General features: G+C 41.0%; 1 protein-coding gene across 4 annotated transcripts in view; it reads left to right on the top strand.

Annotated features, from left to right (window-relative positions):
- Positions 1-18,046, top strand: part of nhsl1b (NHS-like 1b) — a 96,712-nt gene that overhangs the window by 25,823 nt on the left and 52,843 nt on the right. The window contains exon 1 of one of the 4 annotated variants that reach the window (XM_007552835.2): positions 11,975-13,043. The exons of the other annotated variants lie outside the window; for them this stretch is intronic. Within the exon in view, the coding sequence (XP_007552897.1) occupies positions 12,803-13,043 (241 nt within the window). The 5' untranslated portion in view covers positions 11,975-12,802. Of the gene's footprint in view, positions 1-11,974; positions 13,044-18,046 lie in introns of those variants that run through there. 4 annotated transcript variants of the gene reach the window in all.

Here is an 18,046-nt window from a genome sequence, read left to right as displayed (position 1 = left end):
TCTGCAGTGCACTCTTTTGAATCGGGATGTTTTTATCTTTGTAGAAAGCCAGATGTTAAAGGAAAAACAGAAACTCTGTCATTTATGCTTTCCCAGATGCTTCGGCGGTGGCTGCCGAGCCGAAATGCGGAGCTGATTTTCTAACTATTCAGAATAATTAAAAGACCATAAAGTGGATGTAGTCAAATACCGTGAACTGGAAATTACCCGTTGGGTATCTTCACTGACATGGGAACAAAGACTAAAACAAAACCTGTTATCTGTCAGGTCATTATATTTAACGTCGGGTACATTTGGAAAGCCTTTAGGAGTTGCCCAGAGAGAATCCGTTATTCATGCTGAGTCATAAAACTCTTCCTCGCTGCAGTGCTCTGACCCGCTCTCACACCCCTATGACCCACATCACCCCTCTTCATGCTGCTCGTCTTCATGTCTCCCTCTCCCGCCGGCAGTCTCAAGCTCCAGCTGACTTGTCCAACCGGTCTGACTTGTCACTTGGATCCAGAGATTTACTGCCCATCCCATTATTTTCACATGGGGAAAAGAAGTGGGGTTTTTTTCTTAAGGAAGTGGAAACCTCACCTCTGACACCTTAAGCATCTGGGCGATGCACGGGGGGTCAGGAAGGTGTTGAGTGGGCATCCTGTTTTTTTCTTTTCTTTTCTGTTTTTCACAGGCCTGTGACATCATTGCCTGTTTGGGTTGCTTGTTTTCTGTTTTCCCAATTGGACAAACAAGGAATATGTTCTGTGCGAATGTAAATATACCTGTCTCTTTTTCAGTGTTTCACTTATTGAAGATCAGTTTAACTCTACTTTATTCTGTTCAGTTTTTTTTTTATTTTTTATTAGCTTGTCATAGGTTTGCATCCAAAAAGTAAGGATTTTATTTCATATACCGTATTTTCCACACTATAAGGCGCACCTTCAATGGATGGCCTATTTTAAAACTTTTTTCATATATAAGGCGCACCGCATTATAAGGCACATAGAATAGACCCTACAGTAGAGGCTGGAGTTACTTTTTGCATCCACTAGATGGAGCTGCACTAAACGGAATGTCAACAAAACAGTCCGACTCCGGTCAGCGAGGAGAGCCTTCCGCAACTGGGCCGCGGCGTGGCGGGACGATGGTCACCCTTCTCCATTCGCGCACAGCATGTTCATGGAGAACGTGGTGCTAAATGACCTGCAGATGACCTGATTCTAGGGTCGGTAGGTAGATAGGTCAGTCAAACTTTATTAACAAACCAGCATGCTTTCCCAGCATGCACCGCGCGCTTCTTCTTCTACGGGGGAAAATGAAGTCGGCGGCTGCTTACCGTAGTTGCTAGACCTGTTGTGGCTCAATATTGGTCCATGTATAAGGCGCACCGGATTATATAAGGCGCACTGTCGGCTTTTGAGGAAATTGAAGGTTTTTAGGTGTGCCTTATAGTGCGGAAAATACGGTAAATAGTTTCCAGTTATCTGTCAGGATGTGTGTGAGGCGGATCGTTTTTTTCCCCCCTCCATATTTAGGGGAAAATGGTTTCATTGACTGATGGATGTTTTTACCTCCAAAGTGTCTTCAGGGTTTTTCATCCCCTTAAAATGATTCAAAGTGTGTGTTTGCATGTGTCTGCTTGTCCGCTTCAGTGCTGTTGGCTGCCATAGGAATCTCTCTCTGCACCCACAGGTTATTAACTCTGGTGTTACCAGCTAATTAAATGAGCATTCGAGTTAGAGGATGAAACATAAATGAACCAAACGGATGTTGCAGGATTCCTGCTTTAATGATCAGAAAACATTAAAGCATGTTTTCTAATCTTTATCTGATTTTTACTAAGCTCAAAACAAGAAGCACATCAAGTAAATTGCATTTGTTGAGGAATTTAGTGACATAAAATGGAAGGAATATTTTGGGAAAAATGATCTGATTTTCATCTGCCAAACTGATCGGAATGTCACTTATTTTAATAGGGTAATCTGGCTGTAACTATTTTGCCCTTTTCTCTGTTATTAGTTTGAATAACATTTGGAAAAACACATAAATAGCTTTTAGTAATAAAAAAAGACATTCAACTTTGAATTAGGTTCAGTGGAACAAGCAAAATCTTAGTTAAGATGGAAAGATGATTTTCATTGTTCTTCTGCTCCTCCAAGCAAAGATTACCTATGAATAACAGATATGTCAACCCACCTCTAATAGATGTTTTCTTCCCAAAAATCCCAGAAACCTGAGCCGGTTTGAAAACGGCAAGTTGCCCCGGAGGAGGCCAACGAACCGATGGAACCCGAGACACGATGAAAAACACACAGTGCCGATCTGAGACGGCTGTAATTTCAGTCCCCACTATTTTATTAAAGTAAAACAATGGTTTTTGTCCGGCCTGTAACGATGACCTGTGCGTGCCGTTATTACGGTGGGGAGCAGAGCTTGAACAAACAACTGCACGGATTGCCCTCTGCAGACCGTGCAACCAGACACACAGACGCCTGTAGGCAGACGCACACCTGTAAGCCGGCGCAGGTACACGCATGCATGCAGTCGGGCGTGAAGAAGGGCAGCTGCAAGGAAACGCGCTCACAGAGGCTCGCATGGAAAACCCTGCTGCGCCGACCGCGCTGTGGGTGGGCGGGTGGTCGCAACCAGTGGCCTTTGGCTCGGAGTCCGAGGTGGGCCGAGAGTTTATGTTCCTCCCCCGAATTGAGAGACTGTGTGGGAACAAAGGAAGCATATAATGAGGAAGAGAGAGGTCCAGAAAGAGGGAACATGTTGAAACTGATCTGTTTTTTGGGGAGATTTATTGTAAAGAAAAATTAAAAACATCAACCTTGGATGAACTATACACAGAGGGCGGACATAAAGGGGCGGGGGATTGAGGCCCGTTTTGCAGCTTTGAACATTGTTAATCACATGAACTCCCTCTTTGCCTTCATTACTTTGTTTTGCTTGCTATTACACCTGCAGTTTGTGTGCAGTGTTCCTTATAATCCCAGCATGTAACGGCTGGCAGGCAGCACATCCAGGATCTGATCTCAGCTGCGCCCCTAAGTCCTCCTCTAAGGATGGTTGGCTGCCGAAGAGCCTCTTGGATCGGGAAGGAGGAAAGTCGGCCAGCAGCGTGGAGCTGCTGCTGCTGCTGCAGACAGGAATGAGCCTGAACTTGTATGTTTATGTGAGCGTATTGGTAAATTAAAGCTGATCTCAGTCCAGCTTTGTGAAGTTTGTGAATGGTTGATGTATTGATGTGAACCCAGATAAGGAGGAATGAGTTTAGAGTAACGGTAGGCTTACTCTGTGTGTGTACGTGCGTGTGCGTGTGTGTTTATTTGACAGCTCCCAGCTGTAGACGGCACAAAGCCAGACTGAGTCAAGTCCCTTTTGTCTCTGTAACGGTCGGCCTGCCGCCTGCCTAATCAGCATAATTCTGTGTGTCGCTCCTTATCTCTTTTTTTTTTTTTGTCTCTTCTCTTCTTTGTCTGTTTTGCATTTTATTATTACTATATATGAATCTTGCCCTCTTTCTATGTCTCTGTTAACACCAACAGAATAATTGTTGGTAGTGTTTTGTTGACGAGGACCACACAAACTCTGCTACTGTTACTTCACACATCCTGGCTTTTATTAGTTTTCCTCTCGCCGCTTCTATGCTTGTTAAAAATGCTTTATAAATGAAAACACTTGGAAAATATTAGCCTTCACGTCCTGATTGCACAAACACCTTTTCCCTCATTGTTCTTTTGGTGCTTTTCCCTTCTGTTTAAGAAGGTATTTGGTCTTTTGTTTTTTTTTTGTGCTTGATATTTCCCCCACCCTTTGACTCACACTGCCTGTCAGACACACAGCAGAAAGCAGGCTCCTCTGGGGTTTGATGGGCGTGTTGCCAGATTTGACTCCTGGTGGGTTGCCAAATTGGCTGTCAGCACATGAGCTGAACTTTTCCTTAACCCTTGTCTGCCTATTTAACTGACCCGTAGACCAAGCATGGGCACCCCGCGACTGCCTGTGCTGACAACAAATATTTCAAAACAGCCAAATTTGTCTTTCTTTTAAACACTAAAATTATAAAGAAGCCTTCTTACAGTCAGCTGACAGGGTGCAGCAACAGCGGTAGTACAGCATGATCAAAAAAAGACAGAAAAAAAAGTTTTGAAAAAGTTTTTGTTTTTACCTTGCTGCTAGAAACGTTGCTATTGCCTCAAATAGTTACTGACTGATTAGACAATTCAAGTCTTTAGTTGACTTTTTGCAATAAAAGAATTAAAAACACATTAAATTATGGGATGGAATTTTCTGTTTCAAAATACTCTTCTCAAGAAATGCCAGAAATATGAGTGTTGTTTATATTTCGTAACCACTGTAACAAGTTCAGCATTATTGGAGTGCAACCACAGATCCGCTGGCTTTGTAACCAAAGTAGCTCTGTGGCAAACACAGATCAAGTTTGTCCTTTGGTTTCATACTGGGGCACTATGTACTCTGGTTTTCTAAAACATCCTAATAACTTTAATATTTTTTATGATTAAAAATGTAATAATGAACCATTATTCCGCCTCTAATAGTTTTTTTTTTTTTTTACATTTGCCCTTTTTGAGACATGGACTTGAACCAATAAAAAATATTTTCTCTCGTAAACAATTAGTAGGTTAACTTTGTTGGATGGCAGTGTTTGGAGATCAATTAGGGCTGCAAGATATTTAAAATATATGACACTACTGTTACAACACTGCGGTGATATCTGTTGCAATAAATCCCCAGTTTTCAGTTTTCCTCCTCTGTCTCTTGCCTGTCGTTGCAATGCAGCTTCCAGCAGAAATGTATTCAAAATATGGAGTCCTGACAATTCTAATGCAATGGCCGACAGATACGGCATTCCAAACAGTCCTTTGTGATATTAATGTCAAATTATGGACAGCGATTGAATGCTCAAAATGATAAACCAGAGCAGCTTAACTCCTCTGTTTAGCCTTCCTGTTACCTGATGAAAGTCTTGCTCTCTCTCACAGCCTGAACAAACTGCAAGCATGTCTTCACGTACTTAGTAGCTACTTACAAACCAAAGGGTGTCGATGAGTGCTTGACTTGGTAGCGTCTGTTTTCAATTGACCTGTCTCCAGTTCTCAAACTGCAGTGCCTCAAGACCCAGGAAACTTGTACTGCAGACGTACGCCTGGACCAAAACGTCTGAATTATTTGCCTCTTTAGTCCCACAGAGTCTTGCTAACGACCTCATCGTTTTATCTGGGATTTATTGAAGCAGAGACGCATCTAAATGTTACAGGGAACCAAGTTCCAGATTTTTCTCCCTGTCCAATAGTCACATGATTTATGAACAAGTTTATCATTCACCCAGTTAGCCATAGACTGTAATGGCACACCTGTTGGTGTTTCTACTGTATTTCCTTCTTATTTTGAACTAATGATGAGTCATGATTAGGTTACTGTACCTGATACTGGTTTCTTCCAGTTTGGTTACACATATTGACTTTTGCCTTCAATTTTTTTCTTGTCTTGAGATATATAATTTCAAGAGTTTTTTTGTGTGTGTGTGTTTTATCTCCAAAAAAACGATCTAAAACTGTCCCTGTTCCAAGACACCTGCACCAAATGGCTGAAATGCCCAACATTAGCATACAGTCAAGCCTCACACAGCGACTCTAATGAGCTGATTTTATAAGTTCAAATTCTAAGACATTTTCATCTATTAAACACAGTTTAAAATTATTTTTAGGTACAAGGTGAACTACACCTGTATGCACACATGAACCATGTAAGCTGTTGTGATTGTTTTTTTCCACTGAGTGAAGTTTAAAACCGGTTCAACCACCCAGTAGGATGGCACAAGCCCAGGTAAATACTGTAGCAATGACAAACACGTTGTTCTTTAGATGATGCGTGCAAACAGGAACTCCTTTGACACAGTCAAACAAGTCAGGGTGCCGAACATTTTTAAGTGCTACGTGCTTGATTCAGACCTCCTCCTTGGCATTCAACTGTTGTTGCTTGAGGAAGCAAGTTACCTTCCATTTGTGCTTTATAACAAAGAAGTGCAAAGAGATTAGTGAAAATGACAGTGTGTTTATGAAGTCCTCTCTACCGAAGCCTCATATTCTTCCTAAAATAGCCAGACTTTAACCAGAAACATACAATGCAGTATGTGAACGCGCAAAGCCCACACAGAACACATCTGGCTACACATCCGTCCATTGGACTGGCCCCCTCCGCTCAGGCATGACTGATCAGGAATGCATAGTCGGCCGCGCCCTTTCTCTTGCTTCAACCACTGGACGCGGCCCTGCTGGGTGTTCTCGGATTACCGGAGTTCATTTGTCCTATAAGCTGGAGCGCCACTCCTTTCTGTTCTTTTTAAGACTAACCTCAGAGCTGTTGTTTTGTCTTTTGTTCAGACGGCCTGTATGTCAGAATATTTAGCCAAATATACTCGGGGTGGGGGGGGATGGGGGGCAGTATCATGAACAGACCTTTTGCCCGGAACAGAATCTGTATATTTGAACTGCTTCTAGGCCTTTTTGCCGCACTTTGCTGCTTCTCAGATGTAAGTCTTAGACACACTCGTCTTTGTTTGAAGGAAGTACAAGAGTGTTTAGACACATAAAATGGCCCAGTATCCATAGCTCCTCAGTGCATAACTGTTAAAATACACACAGCCACACGTCTACGCATATACTGAGCAGCAGCTGTGAGTCTGTTGGAAAGTGTGGGTCACAAGTAAGAGGTCAAAGGTTTGTAGCTGCAGGACGTCTCTTCATTGTGTTCTAATGTGAGAACATCACATATAGATATATACATTTGTTTTCTTGCAGCACTAGTGTATGACCGCTGGATTTGAGCTATTTCAAGCACATGGCCAGAGGGAGTAGGGATTTCTCCAAACTGGGGTGACACATGTTGACCTTGGTGTTTCCAGAAGTGTGGTCAACATTTAACAACTCAGCAAGACCCGAAGTGTGTGTGATTTTAAAAGTGCTATTCCACTGAGGCCATAGATAGGCCTTGAATGTTTGAAATAACTGCGTTATCACCCACTATAGATTGTTATCGTCACACAACACTCACTCGAACAGAGGGTCTTGTAAATACACAAACTTTATTCCCTCCAGGCCTTCATTGTTTATGAACTGAAGTCTAATTATGTGGTGCTCAACATGGATAAATGAATAAAGACCAGCATCTGCAGATATTTTCTGGCCCATTTGACTTTGCATTAAGGTAATATACTATTACCTTAATGCAAGAGAGTCCAAGAGAGTTTGGGACAAGTAAAGTTAAACGAGTAGTGCCACCATGTGGTTGGAAACGGGAATTGCATATAAAGTATGTAAAAAAAAAAATAAAAAAAAAAGTATTCAGAGATTCAAGTTTGGAGGCTCACATTTTAATGTGATTATATCATCTCTGGTATGCATTCATAAATCGCAACTCGGTAAAAAAGAAATAAAAAATCTTGAGCTTTTTGGAAACAAATGTCCAGATGGGTTTGGTGTAAAATTAATTAAAAATATGTGGATAAACAACTCATCTCCAGTGATAAGTACGATAGAGGATCTGTGAGGCTGTGGGCTCGATTAATTTCGAAATACCATGGAAACCATGTTGTAAGCTTAAGATAATTTTTTCTCTGGTTATAGTTGAACAAACATCCTTCTTAATGAGTTTTACTTACTTCTATATAAGTGTGTGTATATGTATATAATATAGATCTATCAATCTAGATACAGATATAGATATAAAGAGAGAGAGAAAGACGAGAGAGCAGAGCAGTCCTCCTGTCTGCCATCCAGAGGGTTGTTGCTTAGCTACAAGCCCTGCAGGGCCTCTGGTGGCTTTAAGTTGCGGAATATCTCACCTGATTATAGAATAGTTTACTACGTGGCAATTTATGACATGCAAGAAAAACAGGAATAGTGTTCAACATATCAATTACATGTATGTCACGTGGTGTAAATATAACTACTACTGAAGCAAGTTCTACCCACGAGAGAACTGCATAATTCATAACATGCAGTGTTTTTTTTTTCTTTATAAATAATGGTCAGTTTTCATACCACATGTTGCAACAATTTAGGATTAGCTTATTTTTTATTGCTTTACGTTGCTCTTCCTACTGTAGATTTTTCTATTCTGCAGTAAAAAAAAAAAAAGCTGTCAAATTTATGGCATGTGCAGAAACAAACACGAGCATAGATTTCTTGAGAGATACAGGCGGGGGTAAGTGAAGGCTAGATAAATTGTGGCGTTTAACTAAAGGCAGATCTCTCTAGCTTCTCATTTTGTCGTACGTCAGGCAGCGTTTTGTTAATAGTGTGAAAATCTGCACCCACAATGCAAAAATACAAAAACATTCAACTAACTCTGTCGCATTCTGCTTTTGTGAGTTTTGTTCCCACACGCGGTCTTGGACAGAAACGGCCTCGCACCAGCGCAGACTCCCACGTAAACCGTCCCTGTAAATGCGAGGTGCTCATGGGTAATAAAAGGTTTCCTCTGCGGTGCAGCTGAACCCCTGTGTTTAACTGGCTCTGGAGACGTGCTGCTTGCTGAGAGACGAACTCGACTTGCTGGGATTTGAAACTTGGCAGGGACGCCCGGCCAGGGCTTCTATCTGGATGAGACAATTGCGGACGTGCGGATGCACTTCTGTGGGCTGTTTTTTCACTCGCAAAGCTCAGGAAGTGATGTTTATCCCTTAGAGGAGCGTCTGATCGGGGGTGTATTTAGTGTCAGCGGTTGCTCTTGTGTTGGATTGAGTTACCTTGCAACCAGATCGCACTCGCATGTCGCCATTTGTGTCGTGCAGAAGTGAAGAGAGCGTGCACGGAGTAGTTGATATATTTTGATCTTTGGGGGTGTTTATTTAGCTCAATATGTAATTTAGTCAGTTTAGTAGGGCCGCTTTTATGTTGGCTAAAATTACAGGATTTTCTTGTGTAATCCAGATAACCGGTGACTTCAAAAGTGAATCTGAATTATTGTTTGTTTTTTTTTTTGTTTTTTTGCAAATTACGATAATTGTCTTAATGTCACCAAATAATAGGTTTTTGCTGTTTATATTGCATTTCTTGGGATCCTGCTAATCTTTAGATATCCTTTAATTTCTTTAATTATCCAGTAATTCAGATTTACCTGTCTCCATTCTTATGATATCATGGAGGTAAGATCCAGAAAGAAATCCTTGGAGTTTATCTTGTACGTGTCTAAGGCATGTGTCCTCTCCTGGGTAAACACAGCTAAATGTCTGTGCTGATATAATCACAAGCCCGTCGGCATTTACCTGAACATGCATACTTCCTTTATGGCAACTTGCACGGTCAGAGGTCTTGTTAAAAAGTCTCATTATACTGGTATGATTTATTTTTTAAATTATTCTTATTTTTTACTGCACACAGAGCAGCAGCATGTGATCCTTTACATCTTCTCCCGTGGAGCAGGAATGAAGCAACAACAATATACAGGAGTAGTTTTTCAAAACATTTCGACTTACGAAACCAAAAAACTTGAAAGTTTCCTCTACCTTAAAATCATTGTTAGATTTTTTTTTTTTTCAACTATGTCCTAAACATTTTCTGTTACCCTCACTGGTATTAGAGGATTATCTCCTAATTAATTTGTGCTGGAAGTTACTCAGAAGTCTCTCTAGTTTCAAAAAAAGACCTTTATCAGACAGTTTAGTAGACAAGCCAGGAGTCAGAGAGAGAAGAGGGAAGATGTGAAGTAAATGGACCAGGCCAAGAGTGGACCTGAGGACAGCTGTGTTGAGCCTCCATTGATGGACAACTTCCTATACTTGGTGTACCAATCAGCTCCCCATCTTAGCAACACTCTTCAGCTCGTTCTTCGGGATCCTACGGTGTTCCCAGGCCAGAAGGAACATCAAGTTCCTCCTGAAAGTTCTGAGTCTGTCCCGGGGTCTCCTCCCAGTGGGACGAGCCAGAGCATGCCCGGGATGCTTTGCAACTTCCCTAAGGTGCTAAGGTGACAGAGCTGGTTACTTTTATTTACAAGACTGACTCCCAGCTATCCTACAGAGGAAGCTGATGAGTGAATGAACCAATATACTTCATTAATCCCAGAGGGAAATGTCAGTCCTTGTGCCCTGGATCTTGTTCTGTGGCTCCAGTTCCTCACGTTTACCACAGGCCTGTTGGCTGCTTCTCTGATTAACTCTCACCTCGCCTAACCTCGCCCTTATTTGGGGGGTATCCACTTAAAAGGGGATGAATACAGATTCATGTCAGTCTTCATAAAAGCTTTTGCAAGATAATTTGCACTCCAAAGTGCAAACGCCAAAGTGACAAATGGTGGCATAGTCAGACGTTTGTCGCTTTGACAGCATATTTATTGCGTTTTTCTGTACCCGAGCATTAAAGCCAAGCCAGTATTGACCGGATGTGCACTGCGCAAAGATCCAGCCATTGGTATCGGTTTTCGTATTGATTATTGGCACTGCTTGTACGTTTCATGAAATCAAAATGAAGTAGGGGGTTGAACTAGGATGCTGACCTTCTCAGCTTTCTTGTTCTCTGGGGGGTGTTTGGCTTTGAAGGAAATTGCACTTTTTTTTTGGACCCATGGTGTTGAGGGTACCCTGTCTAATGCCTGCATGTTTGAACCAGATAATTTCCTCATCAACATAATGGCCTGTTAGTTATTAGTCTTTCAACGCCAACCAAACTGATCCCTCCGTCTCCGCTCAATAGAAAATAGTCCTGGTTAAATATTAAAGGACTTGTGGCCTCATGTGTCATCACTCTGAACAAAGGTCTTTAAACACAGCCATATCTGTCACTGTATATTATTATGGAACTTGTTCCTGATGGCTACCATTTGAGAACTTGGCCACACAGCTATGTTTATTTATTTTCTGATTCAAAGTGAAAAACAAAAAATGAAAATTAATGTGAGGAGCCCGAATGAGCAACGAGTTCTGGAGTGTTGGTTTACTCTACAGGACTACACCGAAAGAGGAATCGGATTTCAGCAATGTAACCGATCCATCCCGAGATGGAACATAGTGTCTTAAAGATGCAGATTATTTTACAACAACAAGTAATCCACCAACTTTTTTATGGTTGAGTTTACTTAAGATTGTGAAACTGACAGACTACTGGTTTTTGAACAAACAATCTGCTGTCGCACCTTGTTGGTCACATGTCTGTTCTGCATTCACAGTGGGGTGGGAAAACTCCACCTCCCTAATAAATATCGTAGGAGGTGTTGTACCTGAGGGTCTGTGTGTGATTTTGTGTTTATAACAAGTGGTTTTTTTTCTCCAAAATTTGTTAGTGTTTGGCTGAATTTTACCCTGCTATTCCAGTTGCTCCCTGCATGTTAGTGAGCTCAAGCCAGCTACCAAAACATGCTGTGACCTATAAGACACTTTTATTTTTGCACGCCTTTAACATGCAGTGCATACCAGCTGCAGAGAGCTTTTACGGGATTTTGAATTGTCCTGCGGCGAAATGCAGGTTTATTAGGGAAGCAGGAGCCTGGAGAGCATGAATAACACGGAGAGCAAACAGAAAAGGTAGAAGGGGCAAAACAAGGTGCGAAGTAGGGTGTGGGGAGTGGTTGCCATGCTGGCTATCAGATGAGGGAGAAGGGCGGAGATCAGGGATCGCAGAAAAACAGAAAGGCAGGAAATAAGGAAGAAGGGAAGGGCTGACTCGTATTTCAGTTTAGTGTGTTTTAGGGTTGGGTGTACTCCCGGCAGTTCCTCATAGTCATACACTTGCAGTCTGCTCTCTCCAGGAGCAGAAAGTTCTGGGAATCCTCAGCAGACTGAGCTTTCTTTTGTAAAACCGTCTGGAGTGTTTGTTTTTTTTTTGGGCGTGCAGCAGGTGCAGCCTTCCTGATACTCTTATCTCAGGCGCTGATCAGCTGATTGGTCGGTCCTGAACTTGGTGGCTACCAACGCCTGGAGCATTTTCTGTTTCTCTTCTTTACTTTACTTTGCTTTTTTTTTTTTTTTTTTTGGTAAAGACTCTTCTCATGCTTGGTTCACCTTTTCGTCCTTTACCAGCATCTTCAATACTGGAGGAGAAAACAAGAAGAATCGGGAGAAGACGAGAGATCTTTATTTGGCAGGAGGATAAGATATGTGACTGTGTTTTTGCTCTCCTGTGAGCATGCAAATACCTTCATCAGGCTGGGAATAGATCCAGGGAGACTGACACTTCTTAACCTCTTCGTCTGCCGCTGCACTGACGGGTTGTGTGTCACCTAATGAGCTCCAGCGACGTGAGATAACAGCACTGGAAAACACGCGTGGTTTTAAATTACAACTGCCAATTCGCTGTGATTGAACATTATCTTCTTCAAGTTTGGAAATCTCTCTCCCCACCCCTTTTTTTTTTTTTTAAATGGAAAGCCTGCGTAGAGGGGTGGATGTTTTTTCCAGCTAACTGGATTGCCTAATTACTCCCTTGGGTTTTGGAATCATGCCCAAAGACGTAAGGCAAAAAGAAACGGAAGAGATGTGGAAGGATGGTTTGAAGAAGGAATTTCAGTTTGTGAAAGGAGGATGATGTGAACGGGGTCGAAAGTTGGGAGCTGTCGAGTCGAAATCGTGATGTGGAGTCGGACAACATACTTGGCTTATGGATGAAGTTCCTCCTGAAACTAATTTACTCCTCAATGTGGAATCTGATTGGAATGTGTGTGGATTTGGATTGCTTTCCCTTGATATTTGGAGCTGCTCTTAAAACAGACATTCAACCGCTGGATTAGTGTCTAAGGAGGCTAATTACCTTAAACTATTTCATCTGACCTCCTCATAAACTTGCCTCTCCAAGCAAAGATGAGAGGAGACCGGCGTTCCGCTTCATTCCACAAGGAAAAGCCAGCAGGGCTGTCGCGGGCTCTCAGTTGGCTCAACATGTCCCCCCTGTCCCACCAGGGGAGACGCTTCTTCCACAGTCAAAACGATCTCCATCTGGTTCCCAACCGCCGCTCACGCTCACGCACTCATCTTCACATGCCGCAAAAAGACGAGTCCGAGGATGATGACAACTGGGTGTACAGACCTCAGCACAAAATAGGTGAGAATGAAGAGAGACCATAAAAAAAAACAAAAGAAATGCCCATGCAATCGTTCTCTTTCTCCCTAAAACCAGTGATTCAATCATTTTCTTTATACGGGAAAGTAAATATAGAAACACATCAGTCTATTTATTGCCTCTTTCTCTGTGTGTTTACAACCTGCACTTCCTTGTTGCTATGGCGAGTGAGTGGGAGCCCTGTTTGGTTTAGAGGGTGGACATCGAGTTGGCGGTGAAAGAGGGCTCTGTGCGTGTGTGTGCGATTGATAAAGACTTGTCCGACCGGAAGAAGGTGACATCATGTAAATGGTTGTGTCACAGCCTGGTACCACTCAGAGTTTGGTGTCAGGCAGAGGGTCATCTTTGGATGGTTGACTATTGTGAACAAGTGAACTAAATGGATGAGTTTATGCTTCCTATTTGGCTGTCTTGGCTGACGTGAAAATGTCATTTCTAGTTCTCATAGAGATTCTTGGGTGTTATGCCTGAGATTAGTCCAGTTATACACCGATTATATCTTGGTTCATACATCAATCAGCCGTCACTGAGAGTTATACGACGGTGGTTGTAACTGTAGCTTTGTCTTGAACCCTTCATGGAAAATGCACTAATGCTGCTCCATGATAACCTACCTAATGGTTTAGTAAGAGCCAATAGTCCTGCAATGCCTCAAATATTTTGGTGCGTCAGACAAGATGCAGATCAACGTGAGAATAGCGCAAGTAGCTCATGTGGCTAAATTCAGTCTCACAGTGTATCAGTACTAGATTAAGAACTATTTGACAGTTTTTATTAAAGGAGGACTGCATTTGATCCTCTTTAATTCAAAAACTAAAGATACAGAATCATTCTACACTGTACAAGCTTTTCCTTATGCCACCGCTATCGATACTTTACAACTTTAGTTTTTTTGGGAAAACAAAAGAGAACATTTTCAGTATTTTGTTCAAATGAAGTTCACCTCAGAATTGGACAACCAAGAAAGTTTTCGTACATGGAAACCTAGACTGAGTCATTTGGCACCGACTACAAATACTTCGAAAAATGTGAACAAAAAAACATAAAAACCAATGATTCTTCAATTTCTCTCAAGAACGCTAAAATCTTGTCTAATCGTGTTCTTGTAATTCCAGTATCATGTATCTTCTCTTCTTGTGAATTAGTACTGAATAGTACTGAAGCGCTCTGATTTAACCTGGTCCTCGCTTCGACTAACTGTCTCTGTTCGATTTGACCATATTTTTAATCTGTCACTCTGAACAAATGAGAGCATTTTAATCTACAAATAAGTTACCTGACAGGAATGTGAAGCTTGTCGCCGCTGTTGTTTATCGCATGTCTCAATTTTCTGTGTTGTGTCCGAACGTGCCCGTTTCCTAAAACAGCTCAGGAGATGCGCATAACTTGAATAATTTGAGGGCTTGAAATACTTCTGTAAGTCAAAGAGCAGCACCCTGGTGGAGCTTAAATTGTTCCTTATGTTAGATGTTTTTATCATGAAACATTAAACTTGACGGCTCATGAGGTTTTATTCCAACCACTTCGAGCAGTTTGTCAGACAAACAATGTGTTGCAAAAATAACACATTGTTTAGTTTAAATTTTTTGAACATTGATTGCTTAGAAATGTTACTGGAATTTCCATTGCTTGCCTATTGCTCTAATGTGTGGCTTTTAATAGGATTTTATTACACCGGAATATTTTTAACTACCTAAAGTGTCTTTAGAGCCAAATAAATATTTTCTTGCATATCTTTTGATATGCAGTCTGTCTACACATCATCCATGTTTACGGCACACGTAGTTCCTCAAAAAGCTACAACTCTTTTCTGCTCAATCCTCTGTTTTAATGTTATAACTTTCTTGTACTGGCAAGCTACAAATCTCGAGGGCAGTAAAAACTTATACTTATTCTTTACTAAGACCAGGCATGATGGGTTTTTTTTTTTAACAATGACATGTATCACATTTGCAACCCTTTGTTTCTGCCATTCAAATGGTCTGGTAGCTTAATCTAGCGCTGCCCTCTGTCTTCTGTCTCTTCCTGTCTCTCTGTTATGTGCAGTTATGTCTTTTTATAGCTAATGCTAGGCCAGAGTCGGAGTCATAGACAGGTCATTCTAAAATTGTTCTCATCCAGACAACTCATTCTCCATATTCTTCGCTAAGGAAACTTTAGAGTAATTCTCCACTTTTGCATGTGTAACAACTGGAGATCACATTCATACACGCACCAGAACCAATTACTAGACACGTGGGCCGCCATGCGCACTGCCTCAGAGTAAATATAGCTTTAAAATTACTGCCTTCAGATTCAAAGCCTGCAATTTTTGGCGCAGCCTGTTGCCTGTCTTTTTTTGGGTGTTTGCCTCTGTTGTCACGGTAATAGGTATGCAGCTGATTGTTTCCTGGTCAGGCTCGATTTGACCTTCCTGAGCCGCCTTGGTGCACAAGCTGCTGTAGGTTCTCCTGGTGAAGTTGTACATTTTCTCGGGCAAGTTGATGTGAAAGCTGGAGTTATTTTCAGAGTTAAAAACAAATCTGATCATTGCAACAGAACTTGCGCTTGAACATTTTCTTGATTTCTGCTTGCCATAAGGCCAAACTTCAAAAAAAATCTTGTTCGGAAAGGTCAAGGCTAACTAACTTAAAGCTAAACTTTCCTTATCTAGACGCCTGTCTGGGCTCCTGTCTATATTATTGCCTCTCATAAAGCTGTTTGTTATCTACAGTACATGAGGTCATCAAATAAAATGTAACAGATGTCAAATTCTGAGTCAAGACTTTGACTTTTGCCAAATGCAAAACATGTTAACATGAAAGTTGGGTGCTGTGAGGCTTAGTAGTATTTGCTTGAGGTTTTCTGTGGATCTACAGTATGTCGGTTCGGCTGGTAATATTTTCGAGAACACGGATTAACCTACATCGCCACTATACCTTGGCACTGAATTGCTGTTGCAATCAGAACCAGAATTCGGTCTCATATAAATGTTATTAAGGAGGTATTTATACATTTTTGGCCGTGTCTGCTTGGGACAGTACTGATGGTTTGTGAGATGCTTATTGAAACTCTTGCATAACAGTCTTAGAGCATTTGGGACACATTTCCATACACTGAAATAAGCTCATCATCACCATGAAGAACATTTGTAAATCCAGATTAGCAGATATGAACAAACCTGCAAGGCCTCATTAAAACTCAGACACGGAAATCTTAGATTGTGGCCCTTTTCCCGGTACATGGATGCATCATGAGGCTGTACATAGATGATTAAAATGGCAAACACGGATGCTTCCTTTGAAAATAAATGGGTAAATCATTGGTTTAAACTGTGTCTAATTGCCGTTTTTTGTCTCTTTTTTTTATGTGCTGATCAAAATGCCATCTCCTGTAGGTAAGTTGCATCTTTCTTTCTGGTTTTCGTTCCAGAACGTCTCACCGTTCTGGTATCTTTTTTCCCTAATGGTACAAATGGATGACGAACAATGGAAAGGAGGGAAAAAAAAAAGCCAAGTGATTATATTTGTTGAACAGGATTTCAGTTTTAAAGGGGATAGAGGAATGGCAGCTTATTTTAATAGGATCCAATCCATTGATGTTGTCACAAAACACAATCCAACAGCTTAAAAACTGTCAACAATTGAACTAAAGCTCTGTCAGGGTCATTTTTGGGACAGATCGTATTTTTTCTCCCACTCTGTTTTTTTTTTTTTTTTTTTGGACAGATCGTATTTTTTCTCCCACTCTGTTTTTTTTTTTGTTTTTTTTAAACCAAAAAACATGTTTAACCAAGAGGCCTTTATGCTTAAATATGTCTCATACCTCAACTTCCCCCCTGTTTGCATATCCGAACCTTCATGCCTGCTTCAAGGAGCTTGTTGTTTTTTATCTGCCCATTCTTATCACGCAGTGACGGTGCACAAAGCTCACGCTATCGCACCATAATGTGCTTGTGCAGCACTGCATGTAAGAGTGGATGTGAAGCACTCTGATAAGCATTAGTATGGGCCATTATGATCCCAGACTTATGATGGTGTTTTATCTGGAGACAAAGAGAGAATCCTGGAGGCTGATAACTGCGGTCTGATCAAAGTTTCAGTAACCACAGGTAGGAGGGCCTGTCCAATCAGGAAACGTGTAAACGTGCCAGTTGTTGCTGAATGTCCTGTAAGAATCAGATAGCAGACTTTACCACACGAAGGAGAGGAATTAGTTGTTGTTGTTGTTGTTGAACAACAAATCTCATATTAGGAATGGTAAACACAAAACCAGTACAATTTTATTTTATAAGTAAACTGTAGCAACTTGCTTTTCACAAGTTGTCCTATGTTTTTTGTTATGCTATGTGGAAAATACAATCTAAAAGTTACATAAAAAGGTAAATAAAAAGTGTGTGTGTGTGTATACCTATAAATATATGACTGCCTTTTGTCAATGGAAATTTAAAGGGAAAACGTGCAGTTTTTAATGTGTAGGCTACATATAGTACAGCAACATTAACTGGTGAATTTAGTACGTTTTATTTTGGAGCAAAGGAATACAAAGAATAATCTGAACAAAAATGTCTTCGGTATGTACTTGAATATAAAAAAGAGAAACTACTTTTTAAGGTATTTTTCTTTGTTTTACTGTTAAAATTTAAATATAAATGTTCCTAATTTAAGTGTGCATTTCTTTTCAGTTGTATTATTGAGTGAACTGTGTTTTAGAGTTGAGATATTGGTCTCTTTATCAAAAAGAAATAAAGTGAATGTTCTTTGAAATGTTTTGAAATAGGTTGATTATGTCGGTTCATAATATTTGAAGGGAATTTCCCTCTTACCTTTACAGCCTCGGCTCCATGAGAATGGAGATTTAATTCAACTGAAGCAGTTGCCTTTGAGGCATAGTTTTTTTTTATTTTTATTGACATGCTTAAAACCGAAGCCATTGTGGCTGAGCACTTTCCAGTTAAAGTGGCAGCTTGATGTTTTTTTTTTTTTTTTTAACAATGACATGTATCA

This window comes from Poecilia formosa, unplaced genomic scaffold (assembly GCF_000485575.1).
Source record: "Poecilia formosa unplaced genomic scaffold, Poecilia_formosa-5.1.2 Scaffold53, whole genome shotgun sequence".
NCBI lineage: Eukaryota > Metazoa > Chordata > Actinopteri > Cyprinodontiformes > Poeciliidae > Poecilia > Poecilia formosa.
Note: the sequence above shows the minus strand (reverse complement) of the source record. Positions and strands in the feature narration are given on the sequence as shown.